The 25,848-nt window shown below is 41.7% G+C and overlaps 2 protein-coding genes and 1 long non-coding RNA gene across 3 annotated transcripts in view; 2 read left to right on the top strand and 1 right to left on the bottom strand.

The window, feature by feature from the left end:
* LOC146523247 (uncharacterized) overlaps positions 1-25,848 on the bottom strand; it is a 339,030-nt gene that overhangs the window by 133,687 nt on the left and 179,495 nt on the right. The window lies entirely within an intron of this gene.
* On the top strand, positions 3,759-15,134 carry LOC146523264 (uncharacterized). The gene is made up of 6 exons (XM_085153670.1): positions 3,759-4,111; positions 4,239-4,583; positions 4,666-4,707; positions 12,709-12,819; positions 12,905-12,978; positions 13,397-15,134. Exons 1-6 carry the CDS (start codon positions 4,066-4,068, stop codon positions 13,514-13,516), a joined length of 738 nt encoding a protein of 245 aa, XP_085009796.1. The 5' UTR covers positions 3,759-4,065; the 3' UTR covers positions 13,517-15,134.
* LOC146523265 (uncharacterized) lies at positions 16,504-23,922 on the top strand. Its single transcript, XM_085148247.1, has 3 exons — positions 16,504-16,678; positions 18,543-23,666; positions 23,824-23,922. The coding sequence occupies exons 1-2, from the start codon at positions 16,504-16,506 to the stop codon at positions 19,793-19,795; spliced, it is 1,428 nt and encodes a 475-aa protein (XP_085004373.1). The 3' UTR covers positions 19,796-23,666; positions 23,824-23,922.

Consider the following 25,848-nt stretch of genomic DNA (forward strand, 5'->3'; position numbering starts at 1 on the left):
GCATGAATTGTATATATCATATAGTCATAAATTCACTTAATGAAGTGTTTGAATCCAGTGGCTTGGCTCCTTCTATGTATGAAAGGAAAGCCTAGCCAGATCTTGTCCAGTGATAACTGGGATAGATTCCAGGTGCTCTACAACCCTGAATAGGATAAGGGCTGGAAAAAAATTGAAGAAAAGATCTCTTATCTTATTTTTATGTTACATTTCTTCTGTTCTGAAGATATCTACCAACCACTAAGAAGCAGGTAGCCCTGGGTCAATTTTGTGAAGAAAATATTGTACCTCAAACACCACATTTAGTGTGAGTGGACACAAAGTCTGAAGTAGAAACCTGGAGTTATTGTAAAACAATGTTGATAGTCCCAATCCCTATTATCTCTATCTGAAGGTTTCAAATGAATGTAATGAATGAATGCCACACTTATTTGGTAGTGTATCACTCAGAGGTACATTTAAAACAAAACTCATTTGGCTCTCTTTCTGTCTTTTTTGGAGTCTAGCCTAGAATAATCTAGCATATGCTAAGCCTGTCACAGTCAAGGATAGTGAAAGTACTGAGTCTGTGGTTGTTTTGCTATGTGACTGTAAATTTTTCACCTGCAGAATGTGGACTCTGTTGACCTGAACTCTGCAGCGTTGAGACTCCACCCACAAACACCAAGAAGCAGAAGGCCTGCAAAAGAGACACAAGTGGAAACTCATGTTGTTTATGCTGCCAGTGCATAGAGCTGATTCTCTGTGTTCATGATGAGAAAGCACGTTTAGTGGTTAAGTTTTTTTTTTTAACCCTGTACTAAACATTTATGTCTTTTTTTCTGCTTTAATTTGTCTTCATCTCAATAAAATGAGAGTACACAAAGTTACTCATAGGGGGAGTCAGGCAGTCTTTGGGTGGAGGCATGAGTGAGATACTGATCACTTCACAGGAAGAGACTTCACAGTGTGGTCTGAGCACAGCTGAACTCACAAGGCCTCTACAGCTGGTGAAATTTGACTTTCTGCTTTTTACTAGTTCGCATCAGCCTTTGTACTTGTAGACAGTTAAGGAAAAAGACTTTTCACTCATCACAAATATCAAATAACTGTTGATTTCAACACCGAGAATAATGCTACATTAAAAAGAACGCTGTTGTTTCATTCTTGATGTAAATGATAAAACCATAAATTCTGTGGCAACATCAGTGTTTTTGCTAGAATTATTTTGTGTGGGTATATCCTTTCATATGTTTTTAGATGTGTTCTTTAACTAGATATGTTGAAATTGTAATTTGTTTTTTTTATTTACCTCTGTTGCATACTGGCAAAAGGGGCAAATAAAGACACAGGCAGTGTTTATATGGGCAGCTTTCTTCCCTGACCATGGTCTATGTGCAAAGCTTGGCAAGTTTTATGCACCTCCCCCTGTCTTTTTCCACTGCAGTGGCTCTGTGTATAAGCCAAATAAAAAGCCACAGACGGACTAGCCTTTCAAACCACAAACAACACATCCTGTACTATTTGCACACAATTTCTTTTTCTACATTTTTTAACAGCATGTTTTTTAACTGGTAGGTTCCTTTGCCAAAAACTACAAAGTACCAAAGTGGCAGAAAGGCAACTCAAATAACCACTCGTGTTGTCTGAATGCATGTTGCAAAACTAACTCCCCTACTGTATAGCAAATGTGTCATTTGTGAATGATCAGCTCTAAGGGCCTATCTGGATAATCACATGCAAAGACATACTAGCATCATACCATAAAGTGGAAGAAGGAAGTAAGATAAGATAAGATAACTCTTTATTGTCATTGCACAGTCATACATAGTACAATGAAATTGGAAAACTGTCCTACGTCGGCACTACATGTAACACAACACGACACGATACGACACATCACAACGCAACACAAACAACACAACACAGTATAATAACTTAGCAATAAAAAGAAGAATAAGTGTATTTGTATTGCACACTGTTATTATTGCACATTAATTATTATTGCACCTTGTTATAAATATAAATATTATTATTGTTATTGTTTTAAACATTGTTAACCCCCCCAAAAAAAGTCCAGGGAGGTAGCCAGTCAGGTCAGCTATTTGCATTGATCAGGGCTATTGCCCTGTTGTAAAAGCTGTCCTTGAGTCTATTTGTTCGGGACCTCAGCAGCCTGAACCTCCTGCCGGACGGCAGCAGCTTAAACACCCGGTGTCCTGGGTGTGTGCCGTCCCGTAGGATGCTGCGTGCCCTCTTGAGACAGCGAGTGCTGTACAGGTCCTTCAGGGAGGGAAGAGGATGTCCAATGAATTTTTTGGGCCATATTGATGACCCTCTGGAGTGCCTTTCTCTGTGCTGTGGTGCAGCTGGAGAACCACACACCGTGGGGCAGATGCTGGAGTGGAGCTCATTTCCCTTTCATATCAGATATCCTGTTAGATCTGAAGAGTCAGCATGTCTACCCCTTACATGTATGGGTGCCCAAATCTTGGACTGATGATGGTGAAATCGATCATTATTTGCTGGTTGTTCACCATAACTCCAGTTGCAAGATTCTCTCTTTGGGTTCAAAACACAGATGACTGGCAAAGGAGTGAACTCTTGGTTGTTGGTCATACTGGGCTGACAGATACTTGGTTCTTTGCAAGCTTTTGCTGTTGCCTCGGTGGCAGTGGCTGCCCAATTGTGGAGTCTGCAGATCATTATTGAGTACTGATTGTTGCCAAACATACTCTTGCACTTGTTCTGTTGGGTTGGTTTGCTGCATATTGCCCAGCTGGGGCTGTTTTGGATGTTCACTTTCTTGATCAGAATTTTCCCAAGCTTGAGCCTCACCTAATACAGCTGCAGCTGCTTTCTGTGATTTGAGTATGTGTAGAGTCACATCCAAAACTGCTTTCCTTTTAAGCTGTTCATCCTGTTTCAGGATGTTATCTTTCTGCTTGTGTAGCAGATTTCAAATGGCAGACTGCCTTGTGATGAAAAACAGGGACTGGTTGCAAAATATGGTTTTATTTTACAAAAGACAAAATGCAGCAGTAAAATCAGTGGACACACAGCAGCAGGCCTCTCTTCATCCCAGTGTGGGCCACAGTATATAAAAAACAGATCAAGTGATGCGTTAGGTAATGATTTATTTACAGCTACCTTGAGGGCTAGTAGTATTTGGCTTTTAAGCTTCATAAAGTAAAGTAAAGTAATACTTGGTTCAACAGATCTCTGACTCTGAGTTTTCACACGGTGCTGAAATGAAACCTGGAGTTCTTACTTTCTTCAGTAATTCTTATTTTATTCAACAGTAAGCTGTCCTGGCTTTATGGGCTTCTTAGCTTTAGGGATGTTTTATAATAATTTGTACAGAGCAACAAAACCCTCTTCTTCTTTTTAGCAAAAAATGAATGAAATAATGCTATTTTCCTTCATTCTCTCTTCTTCAGTCATACCATCCTTAACACTGGCACCCTTCAAGGCTGTGGTCTCAGTCGACTCTTATATTCAGTGTTCACACATGACTACAATCCCATTCATAGCACAAATTTCATATATAACTTTGCAGATAACATATCCATGGCAGAGATGATAATCAACAACAATTCAGCAACATACAGGGAGAAGGTCCAGGCCCACACATAATCTGGTGGAGAATACCTAACAGTGGCTTAGCTTCCTTCACCTGCACCAATCACAGGGGCCTGGCTGGTTACAGGGTTGTCAACGGTGCAGAGCTGGGTCTTCAGTTAACTGAGTGTGATCTCCAAAGGTACAACCAGGCTAAATTTATTATAGGTGGCCAAGGAGTAAATAAACATTGTTACTAAATTGTTATGTTAAGGTTTGCAACTAAATGCGCTGATTAGAAAAAACACCACTGTGTGTAGCAAAGGAAGTCATATGACAAGACTGTGATCCAATAGCACGTCACCACCAAGAGGAAGTGGCTTGATGATTTTTAAGCCAAGGTACTGCAATGTGTTAACAGGTCACTGACAGGATGAAAAACTAGAAACACCTCGCCCTCTAAAAGCCTTTGTAATAGCTGTGTGGTTTACTAAATGTCCGAGTAGCAGCTGGATTAAGCATACAATGGGGCGCTTCACCGTTATAACAGCGTTGTTTTTCTGTATTCACTGTAAGTACTGGCATCTAATGATTCTCAGTCTAAGACATGGTTCCTACCAGAATTTAAATATTTTTGGAACCCTGTGAAAATGATTACAGTTAATTTAATACTAATTTGTCTGTGGTGTTTGTTTCAGGCTGGATCTCTGTCTCAGGTTCAGGGTTTCAGACTGTGGAGGTCCAGCCCGGTGAAGAAGTGACACTGCAGTGCACCAACACCTCCAACCATCAAACACAGGCAGACTGGTTTAAAGTGGTCAACCAAACTAAGCCCACTTGTGTCTCTTCTATGTTTGGATCTTGTGGCCCAGCATCGTTCTGCGATGGATTTCAAAATGGAAAATTTATTATGAGTTCCAACATCACCTTTGTCTTTCTTCAAATCAAGGAAGTGAATTTATCTGATGTTGGGCTGTATTTCTGTGGATTTTACACAAATAAACACACAGTTATTTCGGATGCAGTAGAGTTAAGAATTCAAGGTAAGCTTGTGGGGTGAAGGCTTATTTCTTGCACATGATTTATCATCAAATTGTCATGTATAAAGTTACACCATGCCTACAGGAAATGGTGAACCCAATGATGAAGTGAAACTCAGTAGTCAAGGTATGGTTAATTTTATCTCTCTAAAATGTTTTTCTTTTGTTGACCTGTTTTGTAGCATAATTTTCATTCCTAAAGTAATACAAGTGGATTAATATGACTTTGCACTTTATTTCCTCAAATTTAAAAGAAGTAAAAATTAGAAACACATTCACAGTAACACATACATGGATGAGTAAAAAAAGGATCTCGTAAAAATGTATTTATATATCACCTTTGAAAATAAAACATAAAATATTTAATGAATATTGAACAAGACAACTGAAACAAGAAAACTGATGTAGAAGCCACTTTTGTGTTGTTACCTTATATGCGCTGCTAGGTGTTAATGTGTTTAACAGTATGGTGTGTTTATGGGACCATATTTAAGGTAGACATACGTAATTGGCGCCAGGTGTTATTGGTCGCAAGAAGAACCAGTTTGTGACTGTCGTGCTGTTGTGATAAATGTTTTTGGATAAAGAGAACTGTGTTCAAAAACAAATGCAACTGAAGGAACTCCATAAAGATGTTAAATGGACAACATAAGTACGGCTGGAGTTATTGGACTTGGTTACAAGTTTCATTCATAACAGTGGCATTGTGTCACCCCCACCAATGAACACCACCGTGGCTTCAACTGTGGTCTTAGCCTCTATAACAGAGAATAAAATAGTATAAGAGATATGTCATGTAATGACAAGTATTTAGAAAATGCACTGATGACTTGTGAGCTGCATGTCAGACAGGTCATTCCAGAGTCCTGGGCAAAAGATCTGTTTAAGAGTGAGTAGCTTAAAATACGTTTTAAGCATACAGAACTTGGGTGATGTAATTCCATGTCTTTCAGTGTATTTATTTATAATCTTATTTCCATATAAGTAAATATTATTATGGATCTGATGGTCTGTCTCGGTGTAGCTTAAAGCTAATTAAGTTACTCTTATAATCAGGCTCGGTTAGTCATGATCTTATATCTGTTATTTCCTGTGTAGTGATTTGCTTTAATTAATCAATTCCATGTCAATATTATTTCAAGGAGACCGATACATTAAACAGTAGTTCACTAGATTTAGTTCAGCACTATTTAAGTTTTGTAACTTATTAAGTTTTTTTTTTTTTTTTTTTTTTTTTATCAACAGTTATTGTACAGGTCAGCGTATCTAAAATCTTATATTAGACTATCAAATTTGGATTATATGATTTTAACATAAAGAGTGTAACAGTGTAACTCAATGTGTATATTTGCCATTTAAAGATAAACTAAGCATCTGTTTTCTATGTTTTAAAACACAGCAATAATCAAGCAAATAAACCCACATATTTCGTTTTAAATACATTTGCTGTGTAAAAATATTTAACATCAATTTAGGTTACTTCATTATTAATTTTTGATTGACCAAGTGTATTACATCTTTTTTTTAAACTATCAAATCCAAATGTATGAAACTTTTATGTGCAACTGAAATACATAATCCTAACTATTCAATTCAATTCAATTTTTCAAATAAATTTTATCTATATAGCCAAATCACAACAACAGTCACCTCAAGGTGCTTTATATTGTAAGGTAGACCCTATAATAATACATACAGAGAAAATCCCAACAATCAAATGACGCCCTATGAGCAAGCACTTTGGCAACAGTGGGAAGGAAAAACTCCCTTTTAACAGGAACAAACCTCCTGCAGAACCAGGCTCAGGAATGGGCAGGGCCATCTGCTGCGACCGGTTGGGGTGAGAGAAGGAAGACAGGATAAAAGACATGCTGTGGAAGAGAGACAGAGATTAATAACAAGCATGATTCAATGCAGAGAGCTCTGTATCTTTAAGTGATGACGTGATGAATTCTCCTTCTGGGCCCAAACAATTCCACGTTTAATAAGGCTTTTGTGTTCTTTGCATGTTTTGATGCTTTATTTGTTGTTCTATTTAATCTCAACAAGCCCCTAAAAGCAGTCAGTGATCACTGGCAGCCCCTCTCGGTTTTTATTATCGCTAATCATTTTAAAGCTCATTTTTTAAAACCTTACGATATAATTACAGCTCAGCCCATGTAGCAGTGTATTGATAACTAAGCTCGTATCGTTCATGGATTATCTCAGTTGTTCTTCCACTTGAAGTTCAGTCCATTTTCAGCATCCTGACATGCGATTGCATTTGTCCCGAGCCTTCGGGAATCCTCACCTTAACTTTTATCGAGTGGAAAAAAGTTAGCGTTCATCCTCCAGCTTCACTGTTTATATTATGCTAACATAGCTGTGTCACTAGCAATCACGTAGATGCAAACTAGCGAGCTAACTTCCTGCTAACTTCTAACTCTGCTAAATTCCTTAAACTCTGTTTTCGTGGATGCCTGGATGTTAAACTTAGAGCAGCAACTGTGATCATTTTATTACAGATGAAAGGATTTAGACAGTTTTTAACTCTCAGTGATGCCACAGTTAGGGACCTGCAGCAGAGTTTGAGCCCAGGCATGGCTAATGTCATCGGACTTAAAGACCGGATTGACACACAGTGAGTGAGAAAGTTGACTGAAAAGGAAAAACTCAATGCATCGTGGGAATCCCCCAGCAGTCTATGCCTATTGCAGCATAACTAAGGGAGGATTTAGGGTCACCTGGTCCAGCCTTAACTATATGCTTTAGCAAAAAGGAAAGAATGCGCTATTAGGGTGATGTGGTACATAAGGTCATTAAGATATTTATGAGTATGTTATTATGTGAGGAGCAGGATTTTGAATTCAATTCTGGATTTACCAGGGAGCAAATGAAGGGAAGCCAGTACAGGAGAGTACTCTTTCTAGTCCCTGTCAGGACTCTTGCTGCAGCATTTTGGATTAATTGAAGGCTTTTCAGCAAGTTTTTAGAACATCCTGATAATAATGAATTACAGTAGTCCAGCCTAGAAATAACAAATGTATGAACTAGTTTTTCAGCGTCACTCTGAGACAGGATATTTCTAATTTTAGAGATGTTGTGCAAATGGAAGAACGCAGTCTTACATATTTGTTTAATATGTGTGTTGAAGGACATATCCTGGTCAAAAATGACTCCAAGGTTCCTCACAGTGTTACTGGAGGCCAAGGTAATGCCATCCAGAGTAAGAATCTGGTTAGATACCATATTTCTAAGATTTTCAGGGCCGAGTAAAATAACCTCAGTTTTATCTGAATTAAGAAGCAGAAAGTTAGCGGCCATCCAGGTCTTTATGTCTTTAAGACATTCCTGCAGTTTAACTAATTGGTGTGTGTTATCTGGCTTCACGGATAGATAGAGTTGGGTTTCATCTGCATAGCAGTGAAAATTTATGCTATGTCTTCTAATGATGCTGCCTAAGGGAAGCATGTATAATGTAAACAGAACTGGTCCTAGCACTGAACCCTGTGGAACTCCATAATTAACCTCAGTGTGTGAAGAGGACTCTCCATTTACATGCACAAATTGGAGTCTATTAGATAGATATGATACAAACCACTGCAGCACAGTACCTGTAATACCTACAGCATGTTCTAATCGCTCTAATAGGATATTATGGTCAACAGTATCGAACGCTGCACTAAGGTCTAGCAGGACAAGCACAGAGATGAGTCCACTGTCAGAGGCCATAAGAAGATCATTTGTAACCTTCACTAAAGCTGTTTATGTGCTGTGATGAGCTCTGAAACCTGACTGAAACTCTTCAAATAAACCATTCCTCTGCAGATGATCTTTTAGCTGTTTGACAACTACTCTTTCAAGGATGTTTGATATGAAAGGAAGGTTCTTCTTTCTTCTTCTTCTTTGAGCAGTTTTGTAGGAATGCGGTCTAAAAGACGGTTTGGAGGAAGTAATTATTGAAGTTAACTCAGAAAGATCAATTGGAGAAAAAGAGTCTAACTTAACATCAATGGTACTAAGAGTAGCTGTAGATAATGTTACATCTGTGGGATGATTATTGGTAATTTTTTCTCTAATGATAAAAATTTTATTTGTGAAGAAGTTCATGAAGTCATCACTAGTTAGCGTTAAAGGGATGGTTGGCTCAAAAGAGCTCTGACTTTTTGTCAGCCTGGCTACAATGCTGAAGAGAAACCTGGGGTTGTTCTTATTTTCTTCAATCAGTGACGAATAGTAAGATGTTCTGGCTTTGCGGAGGGCTAAAATGGCACCGGTGAGGTCGGCTGCCGTGTTGGATGCTCTGCCCCAACTTCTCCACTTTTTGCAGTTTTTCGTCATTTTTTGCTATATCTGCCATAATCTTGCATGGGCATCATGCAAAACACACAAATTTGCTACAGTAGAGACACTTTGGTTTCTATTGGTCTACAATACACGAACATTTCACCATGTTTAACTCCGGACCCAACCTGGCCAAAGGAGATCCTGAGAGAGAACAAAGGACGTGACCCTAAGCGACGGCCTCGAGGTAAACGAGCCGGCATCAGAAACAGGCTACAGGCTCGCGCACACCGCGCACCCATGCCCAGTATCCTGCTAGCCAATGTTCAATCCATCGAGAACAAGCTTGATGACCTCAGAGCCAGAATCAAGTTCCAGAGAGACATTCGGGACTGCAACCTCCTCTGCTTCACCGAGACTTGGCTGAACCCAGCGATACCAGACCACGCCATGCAGCCGACGGGGTTCTTTTCGGTTTACCGCATGGACAGGACAATGGAGTCGGGGAAGAAAAGAGGTGGTGGAGTGTGTTTGATGGTGAACAACAGATGGTGCGACAGCACAAACATCTCCCCACTCACACGCTCTTGCTCGCCCAATCTGGAACTTTTGATCATTAAATGTCGCCCTTTCTATCTCCCTCGGGAATTCACTGCGGTCATTGCCTGCACTGTTTACATTCCGCCTCACGCGGACTCGGACACTGCCTTATGTGAGCTACATGAGGCTCTCACACATCAACAAACACTTCACCAAAATGTCGCATTCATTGTTATGGGAGATTTTAATAGAGTGAATCTCAAACGGACATTTCACAACCTTCACCAGCACATCAACTGCCCCACCCGGGGCACTAGGACATTAGACCACTGCTACATCCCGTTCAAGAACTGTTACAAGGTTTAGCCCCTGCCGGCATTTGGAAAGTCGGACCATGCCGACTTTCGGCATGGTCGGCATCTACCTCATGCCTGCTTACAAACAAAGGCTAAAGCAGCAACCACCAATCAGGAGGGAGGTCGCTCGCTGGACGGACTAATCAGTAGCCGCACTGCAGGACGCACTGGATGATGCAGACTGGGACATGTTTCGGCGCAGCTCTGATGACATCAACATGTTTACGGAAGCGGTTGTGGGATTTATCGGGAAACTAGCGGACGACACAGCAGAAAGAACTATCATCCGAACGTTTCCCAACCAGAAGCCGTGACGCTCTGAGATCACACACCGCTGCCTACAATGAAGGGCTCGTCTCCGGTAATATGGACCTATACAAGGCTGCGTCCTACAACGTGCACAGCACGGTCAGAAAGGCAAAACGGAGCTACGGGGGGAAACTAGAGTCACAGCTACGACAGTGCGACTCTAGGAGTCTGTGGAAAGGACTGCGGACTATAACGGACTATAAACAACCAGCTTCTTCAATGATGAATGCCGATGCTTCACTGGCTGATGAGCTGAACACGTTTTATGCTCACTTTGACGCCGCAGCAATTAAAACAACAAATGGCTGCGCGCGCTTGGAGTGCACCAGTGAAGAAAATGCATTCATCATCACAGAGCATGCCGTGAGGAACACCTTCAGGAGGGTGAACACCAGGAAGGCAGCAGGACCAGATCCAATCCCTGGCCGGGTCCTGAGAGCCTGCGCTGACCAGCTAGCACCGGTGTTCACGGAGATCTTCAACCTCTCCCTGGCCCAAGCTGTGGTTCCCACGTGCTTCAAACAGTCCATTATAGTTCCTGTTCCAAAGAAACAACAGCCCGCTTGCCACAATGACTACCGTCCAGTAGCACTGACTTCAATTGTGATGAAGTGTTTTGAAAGACTGATGAGAGATCACATCACTTTTTCACTTGCTGCCACCATCGACTCACTTCAGTTTGCTTACCGGACTAATCGTTCCACAGACAATGCCATATCTCACCTGCTCCACACATCCCTGAGTCACCTGGACACTGGCAGCGGGAATTATGTTAGGATGCTGTTCGTGGACTACAGTTCAGCATTCAACACAATAATTCCCTCTAAGCTTTTCACCAAGTTGACGGATCTAGGACTCAGCTCATCACTGTGTCAGTGGATCCTCAACTTCCTCACAGACAGACCCCAATCAGTGAGGGTGGGCAAACAAGTCTCCCCCTCCATCTCACTCAGCACTGGAGTGCCTCAGGGCTGCGTTTTAAGCCCCCTGCTGTCCTCACTGTACACTTATGACTGTGTAGCCACATCAGACACCACCTCCATTGTCAAGTTTTCTGATGACACTGTTGTTGTAGGCCTGATCTCCGACAACATCGAGACGGCCTACCTGGAGGAGATTAGGAACCTGGAGACCTGGTGCCAGGAGAATAACCTCCTCCTAAACATCAGCAAGACTAAGGAGCTGATCGTGGACTTCACCAAAAAGCAGGCGAGGAACTACAAACCCCTCATCATCAGTGGCACGCCAGTGGAGAGAGTGGACAGTGTCCGATACCTGGGTGTCCACATCACTCAGGACCTGTCATGGTCCTGCCACATCAACACCCAGGTTAAGAAAGCCCGTCAGCGTCTCTTCTTCCTCAGAAGACTTAGAGACTTCCATCTGCCACTGAAGGTGCTCAAGAACTTCTACTGCTGCACCATCGAGAGCGTCCTGACGGCAAACATCTGCACCTGGTATGGGAACAGCACCAAGCAGGACAGACGAGATCTGCAAAGAGTGGTGCGCTCAGCCGAACGCATCATTCAATCAGAGCTCCCTGACCTGCTGTCCATCTACACCAAGCGGTGCAAGTCCAAAGCTAGGAAGATTATGATGGACCTCTCCCATCCCAACAATGGACTCTTCTCACTGTTGAGGTCTGGGAAGCGCTTCCGCTCCCTTAAGGCCAAAACAGAGAGAATGAGGAGGAGCTTCTTCCCCCAGGCTATTCGGGCCCTGAACCAGGTGTAGGACTGGACTCTCCCACACACATCACTATAAGACTGGACTCTCACACACATCACATCACCACACGCACCACCACACATTTCCTATAATTTATAATCTTTATAATCTCTTTCTGCTGTTTGCACATTTTTATTTATTTTTTTATTTTTATTTTTACTGTAAATTCCTAAGTTAATTTGTAAATTTTGTAGTAAATTGTAAATACTGTAAAACTTTTTTCTGTCATTTAATGGTCGGGCATTGTACCCCCATGTCATACTGTGTATGGTTGTGTGTGTGTGACAAATAAAATTTGAATTTGAATTTGAATTTATAAAGCAACAAACTATTTCTCCAGGCTAAATGATGATCCTCTAAATTTGTGACACGCCATTTCCTCTCCAGATTACGAGTCATCTGCTTTAGGCTACGTTTTTGAGAATTATACCACGGAGTCAAGTACTTCTGATTTGAGGCCTTAGTTTTCACTGGAGCTACAGTATCCAGAGTTGTACATAGTGAGGAGGTAACATTATTAACAAGATAATCGACCTCGTTTGGAATAGCATTCAGGTAGCTGCTCTGCTCTGTGTTGGTACAGGGCATTGAAGATGATAACAGTGGGTGGATTATATTCTTAAACTGAGTTAAGATGTCTTTGCTTTCAGAAAGACATCTACTTTGATAAAGTCTACTCTCCACTGCTGTGTAATCCATTATTGTAAATGTAAATGTTATCAGGAAATGATCAGACAGGAGAGGGTTTTCTGGAAACACCACTTTGGACACCACTTAGACAGCCTGCAATTTAAGGCGAACATGCGGCTAAATATGTCACTCCTGGTCTGATTGGTTTTGTATTTGCAATTGATAAACATCCACTTAAACAGTTTGGCATGCTAGGGTAACTTTCTAACACCATTTAAATACCTTTTCAATCTTTACTGCAGAAGAGTGTAATGGAAATACAAAAGCTGGCACTGTGATGTTTATCAGCATGGCTGTTTTCTTCATGATGACTTCTGCTGCTTTGGCTATTAAAGTCAGGCAGCTTCATGCAGGTACAGAAACAAGTGATTTATTAAACATCCTCATATATCTGTAACAATCATGTACAAACTTCTAACTTTTTACTTTGTGTTTTAGCTTCAAAGAACGAGCTGCATCTTGAAAGAAACAAGATGGAGCACATTTTTTGTTACTCGAAAGCTGTGTTACAGGTAATTTATAACTATGATAGCCTTTATATTAGAAAAAAGGAGTAATTTCAATATATATATGTATATATATATATATACATAAGTATGATTTTGCAACATTAACCGTGTATTGCCAGCAAAGCTGTCTTATCCTGTTTGTAGCACTCATTCTGACTTTTGATGTTAGATTTCTTCTACTCTTTTTAGAGCTTCATCAGATTTTTCTCTGATATCTCTGATTTAAGTAGATGACACTCAAGGAAAGCAATTTTTGTACTTGTTCGGCAGTATCACTCAGATGTGCACTCAGTCATGGCTTTTTAAAAGTCCAAAATTATCTGTTTACAGAGCACCAGACTGTCATGAAAAAGATGGGTTCAATGACAGTCTCTTTTTTTGCTTTTGTTTTTGTATGTGACTCTAAACTGTTCATTTACAGGATGAGGGCTCTCTTCACCTGGACTCTGCAGCATTGTGGCTTCTTGCCAAAACAAGAAGCAGAAGGCCTGCAATAGAGAGAAAAGTGGAAACTCACGTTGTTTATTATGTTGGCAGATAAAGTGCGAAACAATGGCATCCTGAATGTTTCATTTAAAGCAGGGGTCTCAAACTCGTGACCCGGGGGCCACTTCCATGTCACCCCTACCTTGACGTGAAGAAATCTAATGCAATTTGGTCCTTGAACTTACTTTTTTTTTGTTAGGGTGGATTTGTTTGTTTTTGAGTGCAATGTTAAAATAAGTTCTTAAAAAAGCAAAAAAATCACTGACTATGAAGTCAATTTGAGCCGAGAGTACAAACATATTGAGTGATTGGCTGTGTTAGTTTAGTGAGAGTTATTTGTAAAGAAAATAATTTTCACTTATTCTGTTGTAGTTTTTGTTGTCTATATGTATGATGGGTCTGTCTAGCACAACCCCACCACTGGAACAAGAAAATTCTACTGCACAGCAAAGCAAGACACAAGTAGGCAAAGTTCTTTGTGTTACTCATGCATGAAGGAGAGAACTGGACGAGCGCTGTTCCTTTGCTTGACCTCAGTTGCTCTCGTCTGCTCCCTCATAACACTGCTCTTTATTGAGGTTACATGAATATGCATAGGTTTATTAACATATGACGTCTTACATAGGTATACATGTGAATAAAGAGTACCAGTCTGTGCGTTGTGTAGGTAAGTGTGTGTGTGTTCAACAATATAAACCCGACAATGTAGTTTTTGACTAGAAAGAAATAGGATAAGATGGACAAGGGACCCAAAAATGAACAAAGTGGTAAATAGACTGATTCTCATATAGCACTTTTGTCTACTCTGCCAGAGTGCTGTATACAACATGCCTCATTCACCCAATCACTTCCTTCTATAATCAAGTGCAATCTAACCAACAATCATACTCTGATGGCCACATTGGAGAGCAGTATTTAGTTAAGATTTTGCCCAAGGATATTTGGCATGCAGACTGGGGAAGCCAAGGATTTAACTACCAAACTTCCACTCAATAGCTGATCTGCTCTACCACCTGAGCCACAGCCACCCCAACTGGAGGCAGAAGACATAAATACACAGAAGAGTAATGAGGGAAGTGGAAACACATAGCAAACACAGATGACACAAATAAACATGATGCCACGAGGGAAGCAAAACTAATCACACTGAGAATGGAAAACGAGACTGTGAAAATAAAACAGGAAACATAATGAGATGTAGAAATGACAACACGAACTTGACAATAGGATCTGGAACATGCAGACATGAAATACATAACAGACTGGGAACACAAGGAGAGGAACATGGGATCAGATAACAGGGACAAGGGACGGACATAACTAAAAGTATAGCGGAAAAGAGAGAATTAGACAGGAAACGGGAAAATGACACAAGCGAGGGAGCATGGAAGATAATATTAACTAAAACCCAAGACACACTAAATAATAACACGAGAACTTAATATCCTAGTACATCACAAGAACTCAAAAATACAAAATAAACTCACATTGCCCAGTGCCCTGATAAGTGCGCTTAATCAGCATGAAGTCATACTCTGCCTCTTGTTTTCCCTGGGTTTGTTTGTGAGTTTTGCTTGTTGAATGTTTCTTTTGTCTGCCCCTTTTCGCTTGTCCTGTTACAAAGACTGTCTTCCCGTATGACTGTATGAAGGAAGCTGCCATATACTGGCCTTTAACAGACTGGATTAGCCACTTTTTAAAAAACGTATTTAATAAATAGTATCTAATAAATGTATGTATGTATGTATGCATGCATGTATGACAAAAAGGATAGCTTTCTCCCTTGATATTTGAACATGCGTAGTGGCCCACCCCATTTCCTGCTGTGTTGACAACACTGTATAATGAAACCCACATACAGAAATAGTGAATACATGTAGACAAGATCAAAACAGTCAGTTTGAGGTTTAAGTATCACAATGGGGAGGAAAAGTGTGGCATCCTTCTGGTGAATAAAAAAATGGATCCAGTCCGAGGCTGTACCCTTACTCTTAAAAATACTTGCTGATAGTAGAGTTTATTATGTAGGACAAATCTTCATGTACTGAAGTGTTTATAACCAGTGTATTATTACCACTGAGTGCAGTGGTAATAATACCTTGTGATACTTAAACCTCAACTGACTGTTTTGATCTTGTCTACATGTATTCAAAAAGTTGATTTAAACAACCAAAAGAAAGATGTGAAACTTTAATGTGAAAGCAGTTAATGCTATTTCTGTGTGTGGGCTTCATTGTACAGTGTTGTCAACACAGCAGGAAATGGGGTGGGCCACTACACATGTTCAAATATCAAGGGAGAAAGCTATCCTTTTTGTCATTCATACATACATACATACACTTATTAGATACTGGATATAATATTAAGTCACATTCATAAGTAGATCAGCAAGTGGAAAGCTTTTTCAAGGAGCACTTCCGTTGAAATCAATAACAACATCTGAAATTTCTTATTATTGGTGAAGTCTTACTGTTGCATAGACTTTGTTCATTACCTGCAACATCTGTCTTGTTCCTATAAAACCAAACAATAGGTAGGCCAGGTTTCACTATAGCATTACTGGCTGCAGAGGCCTTGTGATTTCAGCTGCTCTCAGACCACACTGTGCTGTTTCTTCCTGTGAAGTGATAAGTCATTTCACCCTCTCTTCCTCCCCCTTCAGACCATTTGACTCTCACTCTAAGTATGACAGTCATCAGGTTCCATTGTTTCTGTTTACCACACATTTAATAAAAATAGGTTAATAATAGGTTCCTTTCAGATGAAAATCAGAGGAAAAACAACTGAAGAAACAACCATAAAAATGTAATTTTGATAGATATATGGATTTTAGTAAAATATTTTTTTTATTTGTTTTAATAAATAATACTATAGAGCTAATATCTGTTGGCAGTTTAAGCAACATGAATTTCAGCCTCCCTCATGTCTTCTGACTCTTGTTGTTTTTGTGTGATTTGAACAGAGCTATAGCTCTCTCAATGAATAATTTAGAGCCATAAGTTTTTTAAAAAGTGGCTAATCCAGTCTGTTAAAGGCCAGTATATGGCAGCTTCCTTCATACAGTCATACGGGAAGACAGTCTTTGTAACAGGCAAAGCGAAAAGGGGCAGACAAAAGAAACATTCAACAAGCAAAACTCCCAAAAAAACCCAGGGACAACAAGAGGCAGAGTATGACTTCATACTGATTAAGCGCACTTATCAGGGCGCTCGACAATGTGAGTTTATTTTGTATTTTTGAGTTCTTATGATGTACTAGGATATTAAGTTCTCGAGTTATTATTTAGTGTGTCATAGGTTTTAGTTAATATTATCTTCCATGCTCCCTCGCTTGTGTCATTTTCCCGTTTCCTGTCTAATTCTCTCTTTTCCGCTATACTTTTAGTTATGTCCGTCCCTTGTCCCTGTTATCTGATCCCATGTTCCTCTCCTTGTGTTCCCAGTCTGTTATGTATTTCATGTCTGCGTGTTCCACATCTTATTCTCAAGCTTGTGTTGTCATTTCTACATCTCATTATGTTTCCTGTTTTATTTTCACAGTCTCGTTTTCCATTCTCAGTGTGATTAGTTTTGCTTCCCTTGTTGCTATCAGTGTGTGAAGAGTGGGAGAAGACGGTTGCATTGACAATCCAACACAATGGGCAGCACATTGAACACATGTTATGAGTGGTCAGAAACGTGTAAATAACTCATGAAAGAATAAAGTTACGTTGAAACCAAGCTCACCATTGTTTTTCTTGTGACATTACCAATAAGTTTGATGTGTCACATGGCCCTCTTCCTATTGAAAAAAGTTATATCCAAGATGGCCGACTTCTAAATGGCCACCATGGTCACCACCCATCTTGAGGAGTTTGCCCCCCCCCACATACACTAACGTGCCACAAACAGGACTTTAATATCACCAACCATTCCCATGTTATTACGGTGTATCCATATAAATGGCCCACCCTGTAGATTACTCTAAAGAAATTAACATTCCCATGGCAGTTGATTTGCATTGTTACGCCAATGTCCAAATCTCTCTAATTTTTTCTTAATTGTTAAATTGCTTTTATTTTTCATATTTGTATTTTAATGTTTTTAATGTTTGTCAATGGCTTAAATGATTTCAGTTGTCAGCAGGCCTGTTTTATTTAAATGTGCTATATAAATAAAGTGTTTTCACTTCCTGCAATTGTCAGTGTGAATGTTCATATGCAGTTAAAATGAGAAGTGCAAGCACTCTGCTTTAGAGACAGTGAATGTGTTGTCAAGACATTTTTTTCATCAGAGGTGTAAAGTTGCTATAATGTTTTATTGTCATGTACAACAGCATAACATCCTCACAGAGTGATGCTGAGAAACTAGTTCATGCATGGATTACTTCTAGGCCAGAGAAGGCTGGATCAGGATGACCTAAAAGTTTCCTGAAAAGCCCTTCAGTTGATCCAAAATGTTGCAGTGAGGGTTCTGACAGGCACTAGAAAGAGAGCATATTTCTCCCATACAGGCTTCTCTTCATTGGCTCCCTGTTAAACCCTGAAGTTAATTTAAAATCCTTCTACTCATTTTCAAGGTCCTAAATAATCAGGCCCCATCTTATATTAAAGACCTCGTAGTGCAATATCACCATATAGAGCATGTCGCTCTCACACTGCAGGCTTACTTGGAACCAGCTCCCAGTTTGAATTCGGGAGACAGACTCTGTCTCTACTTTTAAGATTAGGCTGAAAACATTCTGTTTTTATAGAGTTAATAATAAAATATTAATAGTAATACATTTTATTTCAAAACCCTCAAGGACGCTGTACACAAGCAACAACAACAACAAACAACAATTTACAAAATAATAAGGTGGGGGTGCACAAAACTGGAGGGTTAGTTATACTGCAATAGGTCTAGGCTGCTGGGAGCTTCCCATGAGTTTTTCTTCTTCACTCACCTTTTTCACTTACTATGTGTTTTGTTAAATTCTCAATTCTTTGATCTTTGGACTGAAGGAAGAACAACACAGAAAACAAGGAGCATGAGTCCAGAGCAGTTCATAAACAAGAAAACAGTTCAACACAGAACCAGATCCATCATAATTCCACGAGAAAGTTCCACGGGCCGACCGTGCGGACGGCAGCGGCGGCGACGGTGAAACAGTTCTGGGAATCGACCGTGCGGACAGCAACGGTGGCGACGGGCAAACAGTTCTGGGGGCCGACCTTGCGAAAAGCAGCAGCAGCGGCACCGGTGGAACAAATCCGGGGAGCGGCCACGCAGAAGGCAGTGGCGGCAGTGGCAGCAGTGAAAGAACAGGTCCGGAGGCCGACCACACTGAAGGCAGTGGCGGCGGTGACAGAGCAGGTCCGGAGGCCGGCCACGCCAAAGGCTGTGGCGGAGACGGCCTCGTTCAGGGGGCCGCCCTTGACGGCGATGACGTCCGACCAAAGGCCTGGAAAGTGGCTGGCGACGCTGAGGTGGCAGTTGGGGTACTGAAGACGGCGTGGCCCCTGCAGCACCAGGCAATGCAGAGGCTGGGCCAGATGAGGCAGAGGCAGAAGCTGAAGCGGAGGCTGCACCAGGCAAAGCTGAAGCCGATGCAGGTGAGGCTGATGTGGAGGCTGGACCAGGTGAGGCTGATGCGGAGGCTGGACCAGGCGAGGCTGATGCGGAGGCTGGACCAGGCGAGGCTGATGCGGAGGCTGGACCAGGCGAGGCTGATGCGGAAGCTGGACCAGGCGAGGCTGATGCGGAAGCTGGACCAGGCGACGCAGAAGCTGATGAGGAGGCTCCTGCAGGCGACGCTGAAGCTGATGAGGAGGCTGCTGCAGGCGACGCTGAAGGTGATGAGGAGGCGGCTGCAGGCGAGGAGGAAGAGGCTGCAGCTGGACCAGGCGAGGCGGAAGCAGCAGCTGCTGCAGGTGTGGATGAAACTGCTGCTGCAGGCGTGGATGGAACTGCTGCTGCTGCAGGCGTGGATGAAACTGCTGCTTGCAGGCGTGGATGAAACTGCTGCTGCAGGCGGCGTGGATGAAACTGCTGCTGCTGCAGGCGACGTGGATGAAACTGCTGCTGCTGCAGGCGACGTGGATGAAACTGCTGCTGCTGCAGGCGACGTGGATGTTGCAGGTGGTGGAGCAGCTGGTGGCTGGACGGGCTCCTCGGGCCCCCCAGCTGACGAGGAAGGTTGCTGGACGGGCTCCTCGGGCCCCCCAGCTGACGAGGAAGGTTGCTGGACGGGCTCCTCGGGCCCCCCAGCTGACGTGGCATGGGACTGGACAGGCTCCTCGGGCCCCCCAGTGAAAAAAGTCACAGAACTGGGCGCTGGCTCTGCTCAGGCAGCGCTGGCACGGTGCAGTTCCTAGGGGGCTGCTTAGCGGCTAACTGAGCTGAGGGCTGCTGAGCGTCTAACTGAGCTGATGACCAGAGTGACAGGTGTGTGGTAGTACTCATAGTAATATTCCCTGGCTCAGGGGGAGCAGAATACACACCGTCCCTTAACCCCAACGCAGCCTCTGAAAAAACAGTTTTTGGCTGGGCTTCCCCGGCAAAAGAAACAGTTTCTGGGATGATAGTTTTTATATTCCCAGGCCCCAAAAGAGCACAAAAAGAAGAGTCTTTAACGTCCAAAGAATGGGAATAAACAGCATCTGAACTATCAGTGTCTGAGACGGATATGTCAGCTGAGACAGTTTTGAGACCTCTAAGTTCAGTTTTGGCACAACCTGAAAAGTCCGATATGGGGTTGTCACATAGAGGAGAAACTGACTCAGGGTTAACACAATCCGGGCTGGCTGTCTCAGAGGGATTTGTCCCAAGATTAGGAAAAGTAACACAAGATAAGTCCTTTAGCCCCTCAACTTTAGCATCTGGGTGAAAATCAGTCCTTAAATCCTCTGAGCTGGAGTCTGTGGACCCAGATACATTGGTGTTTGCATTCCTGCTCTTAGGGAGAGAACCGAGAGAGTCTTTCTCACTCACCACAACTGGCGGTTCGGAAGTTCTGGAATGCGGCTGAGGGGTGGAGCGCAGGTGGGGCTTATGTCGCTTTCTCCTGGAAACAGGGGCTGGAGATGTAGAGGAGACCGGTAATGGCGAATTAGTGGAAGCTGGCTCCTCGTCCCCCGACCACATTGTTGCCAGAAAAGAGGCAGGTGAACGACAGTCGGAGTCAACCAGAATGGGTGGGTCATTCATTTATCCTAATTGCCATCGCCTTAGTATCCTCTGTGTGGGAAATCCGTTTCATTAAGCTCATGATGCGGGCGAGATCGCTGTCCCGGGACGAGCCCGCTGGGTCCAGGTTATGGTCGCGTCGTTCTGTCATGGCTGTGTGCAGGCAGGCAGAGAGGAAGGACCCAAAATGCAGGACTCACGAAGGCGAAAGTAAACTCAGAATAAACTGCTTTATTGCAGGCTGCTGATCAAACAGAAGACTAACTAAACTGGAAAATATAAACTAACAGGCAGGCAAAAACAGGTAACAGAACACAAAGCGGAAACTGGGGGTGAGTAGACATTGACGACGCGACACTGACACAAACACACACTGGGCTTAAATACACTGAGGGAGTCATCAAGGAATGAGAAACAGGAGGGAGACACAGCTGAGACGGTTTGGGCTAACGAGACGCGGGGAGCAAAGCTAGACACACTGACATGAGGCACAACCTTTCACAATAAAACAGGAAACAAGAAACAGACACAGACTTGACACTGAACTGAACCTATACTAAACACGAGACACAACCCAAGAACTAACCCCTCACAAAGAACATAGAATAATACTAATAAACAAAGCATAACAAAAGGATCATAATACCAAACCATAATAAAAAAGGATAATCTCACAGTTTATTATAACATGTTGCAGTTAGTTATTATTAATCACTGACACTTCCACAGTGTCAGTGATCATTCCTTTGCCCTGTCCTTGCCCCTCACCCCCAGCTGGTTGCCGTAGGTAAATGGTGAATTGACTGATTCTTATATAGCACTTCAAAAACTGCCTTTGGTGGCTTTTCGGCTAGCAACTTTTCAGCAGTCACCTCATTGTTTTGACACACAAAACAAAACAATCGACAGTGGTACACACAATTAAAGAACACACTTACTACACACTCCAAACATGCTAAATGCCACAAATCTCTCACATCTCAAAACTCACCATCTCTCTCACCTCCGTCACTCCCACATCTTTCCCCTCTTCCTAAACAACCAACTGCCACAATTTCTCATAATTTTTGATTGGTTGTCATATTACATTTTTCCACCAATAGGAAAGGGATGGGGTCTTTTTGCTCGCAAGTAGAGAGTGCTTCGAAAATGCTGTTTTTAAAAGTGACATTAGTATACATGAAAAAACATCACATACATTTTTTCATGAACCCGTGGTTCACACAAGGCTTGGACCCAAATGCAGACTCGGTGCACACAATTAAACTGTTTACCAGACTTTATTTACACGGAAGGAATGAAGAATGTGGCTAGAGCTAAAAATGTCAGCAGAGAGCAGAAACCAAAGGAAAATCGTTTGCCACTGAGTGACTGATTTCAGGTCTGTCCAATGAGAAATGGGTGTTCGTCTCCCTTCAGCCAGTGACGCCATTCTTCCCATTGGTAGGAGCTCACTATCCCCCATGTTATAATTCTGCTCGTTGGGCAGGCAACAGGAGAAAAAGGCACAATGACTGGAGTTGACCTTGTGGCTCTGACCTTTGAGACAATACTGTCTCCTATTTGAATTGGTCAAAAATGGAAAATTACTGTTATTTGTACTCAGAAGGAGAGTCAAATACTCCAGGGGGAGGTAGGGCTGAGTGAGAGACATCATACCACAGGAGGAAAGCTCGCTGTGGCCCGAGACCAAGTGAAATCACAAGGCCTCTACAGTCAGCAGAGCTTTATAGCCGAGTTCAAGACCAAATAACTAAATACACTATTGCCAGATAACATGAGACTGCATACACGTATAGATATTTGGGATATAATTATAAAGAGATTGTTGACTGCTGCAGCTCTGACACTTTGATTTGAACGCGTAAGTAATAAATAAAGTCAGTATGTCAGATGGGAGGTTAATTTTTCATGGAATGCCCATCCTTTTCTCTGTCATCTCTCAACTTTCATAAATCAGGTGGCTATTTTGCCAGACCCTGCTTCTGCAGTAGGTTATTTTCTGTCTTTTGTAGGTGGCATTATATTAATGAGTCTCGTTTTCAAAGCTGAAATAAACTGACAAATCTTCTTCTTTAAAATAAGATTAAATTTCCAACTACTGTGCGTGTTAATCATTATATGTAGAGTTGCATTTTCTGAAAATAATCAGACTCAGAATGCTTTATTAATTCCTAAGAAAATTATGTGGTTACCTATCATGATTCGTCTGTATGGGAGGCAGGAGAAGGAGGAGAACTAGGAAGTGCAGAGGAAAACACAGAGCCAAGAGACCACATGAATGTTAATGACACAACAACAAGCAGGGGAAGACTGAGGACTAAAATACACCGGTAGGATAACAAGAGGATGGGGAACAGGTGGAAACACAGCTGAGACTAGTCAGACGTAAAGAGACAGGGGAAAAGCAGAACTCACAAGACTGAACAAAGGACACAGGACTATCAAAGAAAAAAAGGAAACAGGAGACAGACACAAAGAGGGGAGACAGAGCGAACATGGAGCAGAGAGACAAGAGTAACAAACTGCAACACAGGGACACGGCTGGCTGGGGACACACGGGAGACGCTAGACAGGAAACTAAAGAAGAGGCGTGAAACACAGGAGACGCATAGGGACAAAACCAAAGAACTAGGACGAGAATGAAACAAAGAATATTAATAATAAAAGATAAACACTCAGGATGATGAAGGTTACTATTGCTCCAAGACAATAAGAACAGTAACAGAATGGACTAAATTAAATATTACAATATTACAATGTTTACAAAGTATAAGAAAGACCTCTTATATACACGAGTAGCTCAGTTATAAATGTTGAGAATATGACAGAGGTGAAATCTATATGATTGACATTTTGATATAGAATAACTTCAAAATAACACTTTAAGACTAAACACGTGTATCATGACTCTATGACCTAAATGCATTTAGCCACCTCTATCACATTTATCACACTGTGTCACCCTTCCTGGTGAACACACCATCTGCGGACATTGCAGGGCAGCAGTCATGTGCACGATGATGAACGTGAGAACAGCTTTAGCTCTTGCTTGTTTCTGTAAGTTTGCTCTATTACTCTTTGACATCATTAGCTAATCTTTTATTGCATTTTTAACCTATAATAATTTAAACACATTTGCTTATTAGTAACTTTACACTCACAGGTGTAGCACCATGTAGAGCAATTAAACATCTCATTGTTTCCACTGTTTCAGGCTGGATTGCTGCCTCAGGTTCTGAGTTTCAGACCTCAGAGGTGCAGGCAGGTGAAGATGTCACTCTGCAGTGGCCCAGGATTTACAACTATGACGTTATGACCTTCTGGTTCAGACTGGTCAACGGAACCACAGCCAACTCTATTGCTGTTAAGCCAGGGGGTGACACTGTTAACTTCAATGCTAAATTTCAACGTGGAAAATTTAACATGACACAAAACACCACTCATGTCGTTCTCAAAATCAAACAAGTGGATGTGTATGACTCTGCGCTGTATTTCTGTGGATTTGTCTCAGAGGCACGTCTAAATTTAAGCGTCATGCAATTAAAGGTTGGAGGTAAGATTATTGTAAAGTCTTTGCCTCCTCATTCTTCGGTTATTCCTCTTTTAATTTATATTACATATGCAATGTAATTATTGTCAACACTCTGTATACAAAGACTATGGTGGTTATAGATTAAGATAAATACATAAATAAGGACTAAAAAAATCAAGGCTTTATTTTTGAATAGGCACCGATGAGCCTCAGGATGACATGGACTGCATCTCTAAACGTAAGTCAACATTTCTTTTATTGTGCAGATGATTAGAAACATTTGAATGTGTAATAAATTATAGCCGTGTTGCTTTTTACCATTATTGTAGTATTAGAGGCTCACAAAGTAGCAAAGCTGACGATCATCACCCTGGGTGGTCTGTCTGTTGTCCTCTTAATGGTCATCATTGGTCTGGTTGTTCAACTCGGGAAATCAGGTACTTTTTACTTCAACTCTGTGTTTCTCATATTTGGTGAAACGTCAACTATATGAAAAAATACAAATGTTGCCACAAAGTCTTAGCTTTTAATGTCACTGTATTGTTCACTGAATTGATGATCATGTCTTTGAATTATCAGCTAAAGAACATGAAAATAAGAATCCAGAACAATTTGAGGTGGGAGCCTTTTTATACAGTATGCTGTAATGTTTGAATATTTTGATGCTTGCAGCTTTAAGCCAGTTATTTTATTTCTGTACTTTTGATTTACAGAGTCTGGACCCTGGCACCCTGAAGGATCCAGCACTACAATCAGCAGTAAAAAGACGCAGGAGGCCTGCAGCAGAAACTCATGTTATTTATACTACAAACAGATAAACTCATTTCCCTGTTTGACTGGTGTTCGTGCTGCTTCTTGTTTTTATTTCTATTTCCTCTATACTTTCAGCTGCATCTTCACCCCATCAGCCCCTATTTGTTTTGTTTCCTACATAGACTGCCTGCCACTGTATGCAGGAAGCTGCTGTACACTGTCCTTTAACATATATGATCAGACACTTTTTTTCAGTATGTGATTCTAGATTTTTTGTTGCGTTTACCTCAACCTCAAACCAGCAGGAGACAGAGAGCCTGCAGCTGAGAGAGAAGTAAAGTTCATGTTGCTTAAGCTGCCAGCAGATAGTAATGTGATAGTAAAGTTTTAAAAGAAGCTGTGACACCTCATCTACTTGTTTTGATTACATACAGTGTTGGGGAGTAACGGGATACATGTACCGCCGTTACGTGTTTAAAATACAAAATATGAGTAACTGTATTCCGTTACAGTTACCGTTTAAAAAGGTGGTATTTAGAATACAGTTACTTTGTTGAAATAAATGGATTACACGGCGGTATTTTCCTGTTTCATATTGTGGCGGGTCAGGACTGTTTGGGTTTTGTTTGACAGCCACGTTCTGTTGTTCCAGGCGGCAGCGTTACGGTTGCCATATTTACAGGGCGACGCGCTTTCTCTGCGACTTTGTGTTTCCTGGGTGAGAGAGCGCCTTTTTGTTGTTGTTGTTGTGCTAAGCTATGCCGAGCAGTTTGGTTAGCAGCGGTGTGTTTCTGTTGGAAAATAAACGGCTGTGCTCCCTGCAAACTCAAGGTAGCAAGACCAAACGACACATCTGTCTCCTCCTTGTCTGAGCTTGCCACAGTATGTTTGGCTTGTTTTCTCCAAAACAATAAGTTCCGTTGGAGCAGCCTTTCAACGCCTCTCTCTGTCTCT

Source organism: Neolamprologus multifasciatus, chromosome 3, assembly GCF_963576455.1.
Source record: "Neolamprologus multifasciatus chromosome 3, fNeoMul1.2, whole genome shotgun sequence".
In the NCBI taxonomy this organism is placed as follows: Eukaryota; Metazoa; Chordata; class Actinopteri; order Cichliformes; family Cichlidae; genus Neolamprologus; species Neolamprologus multifasciatus.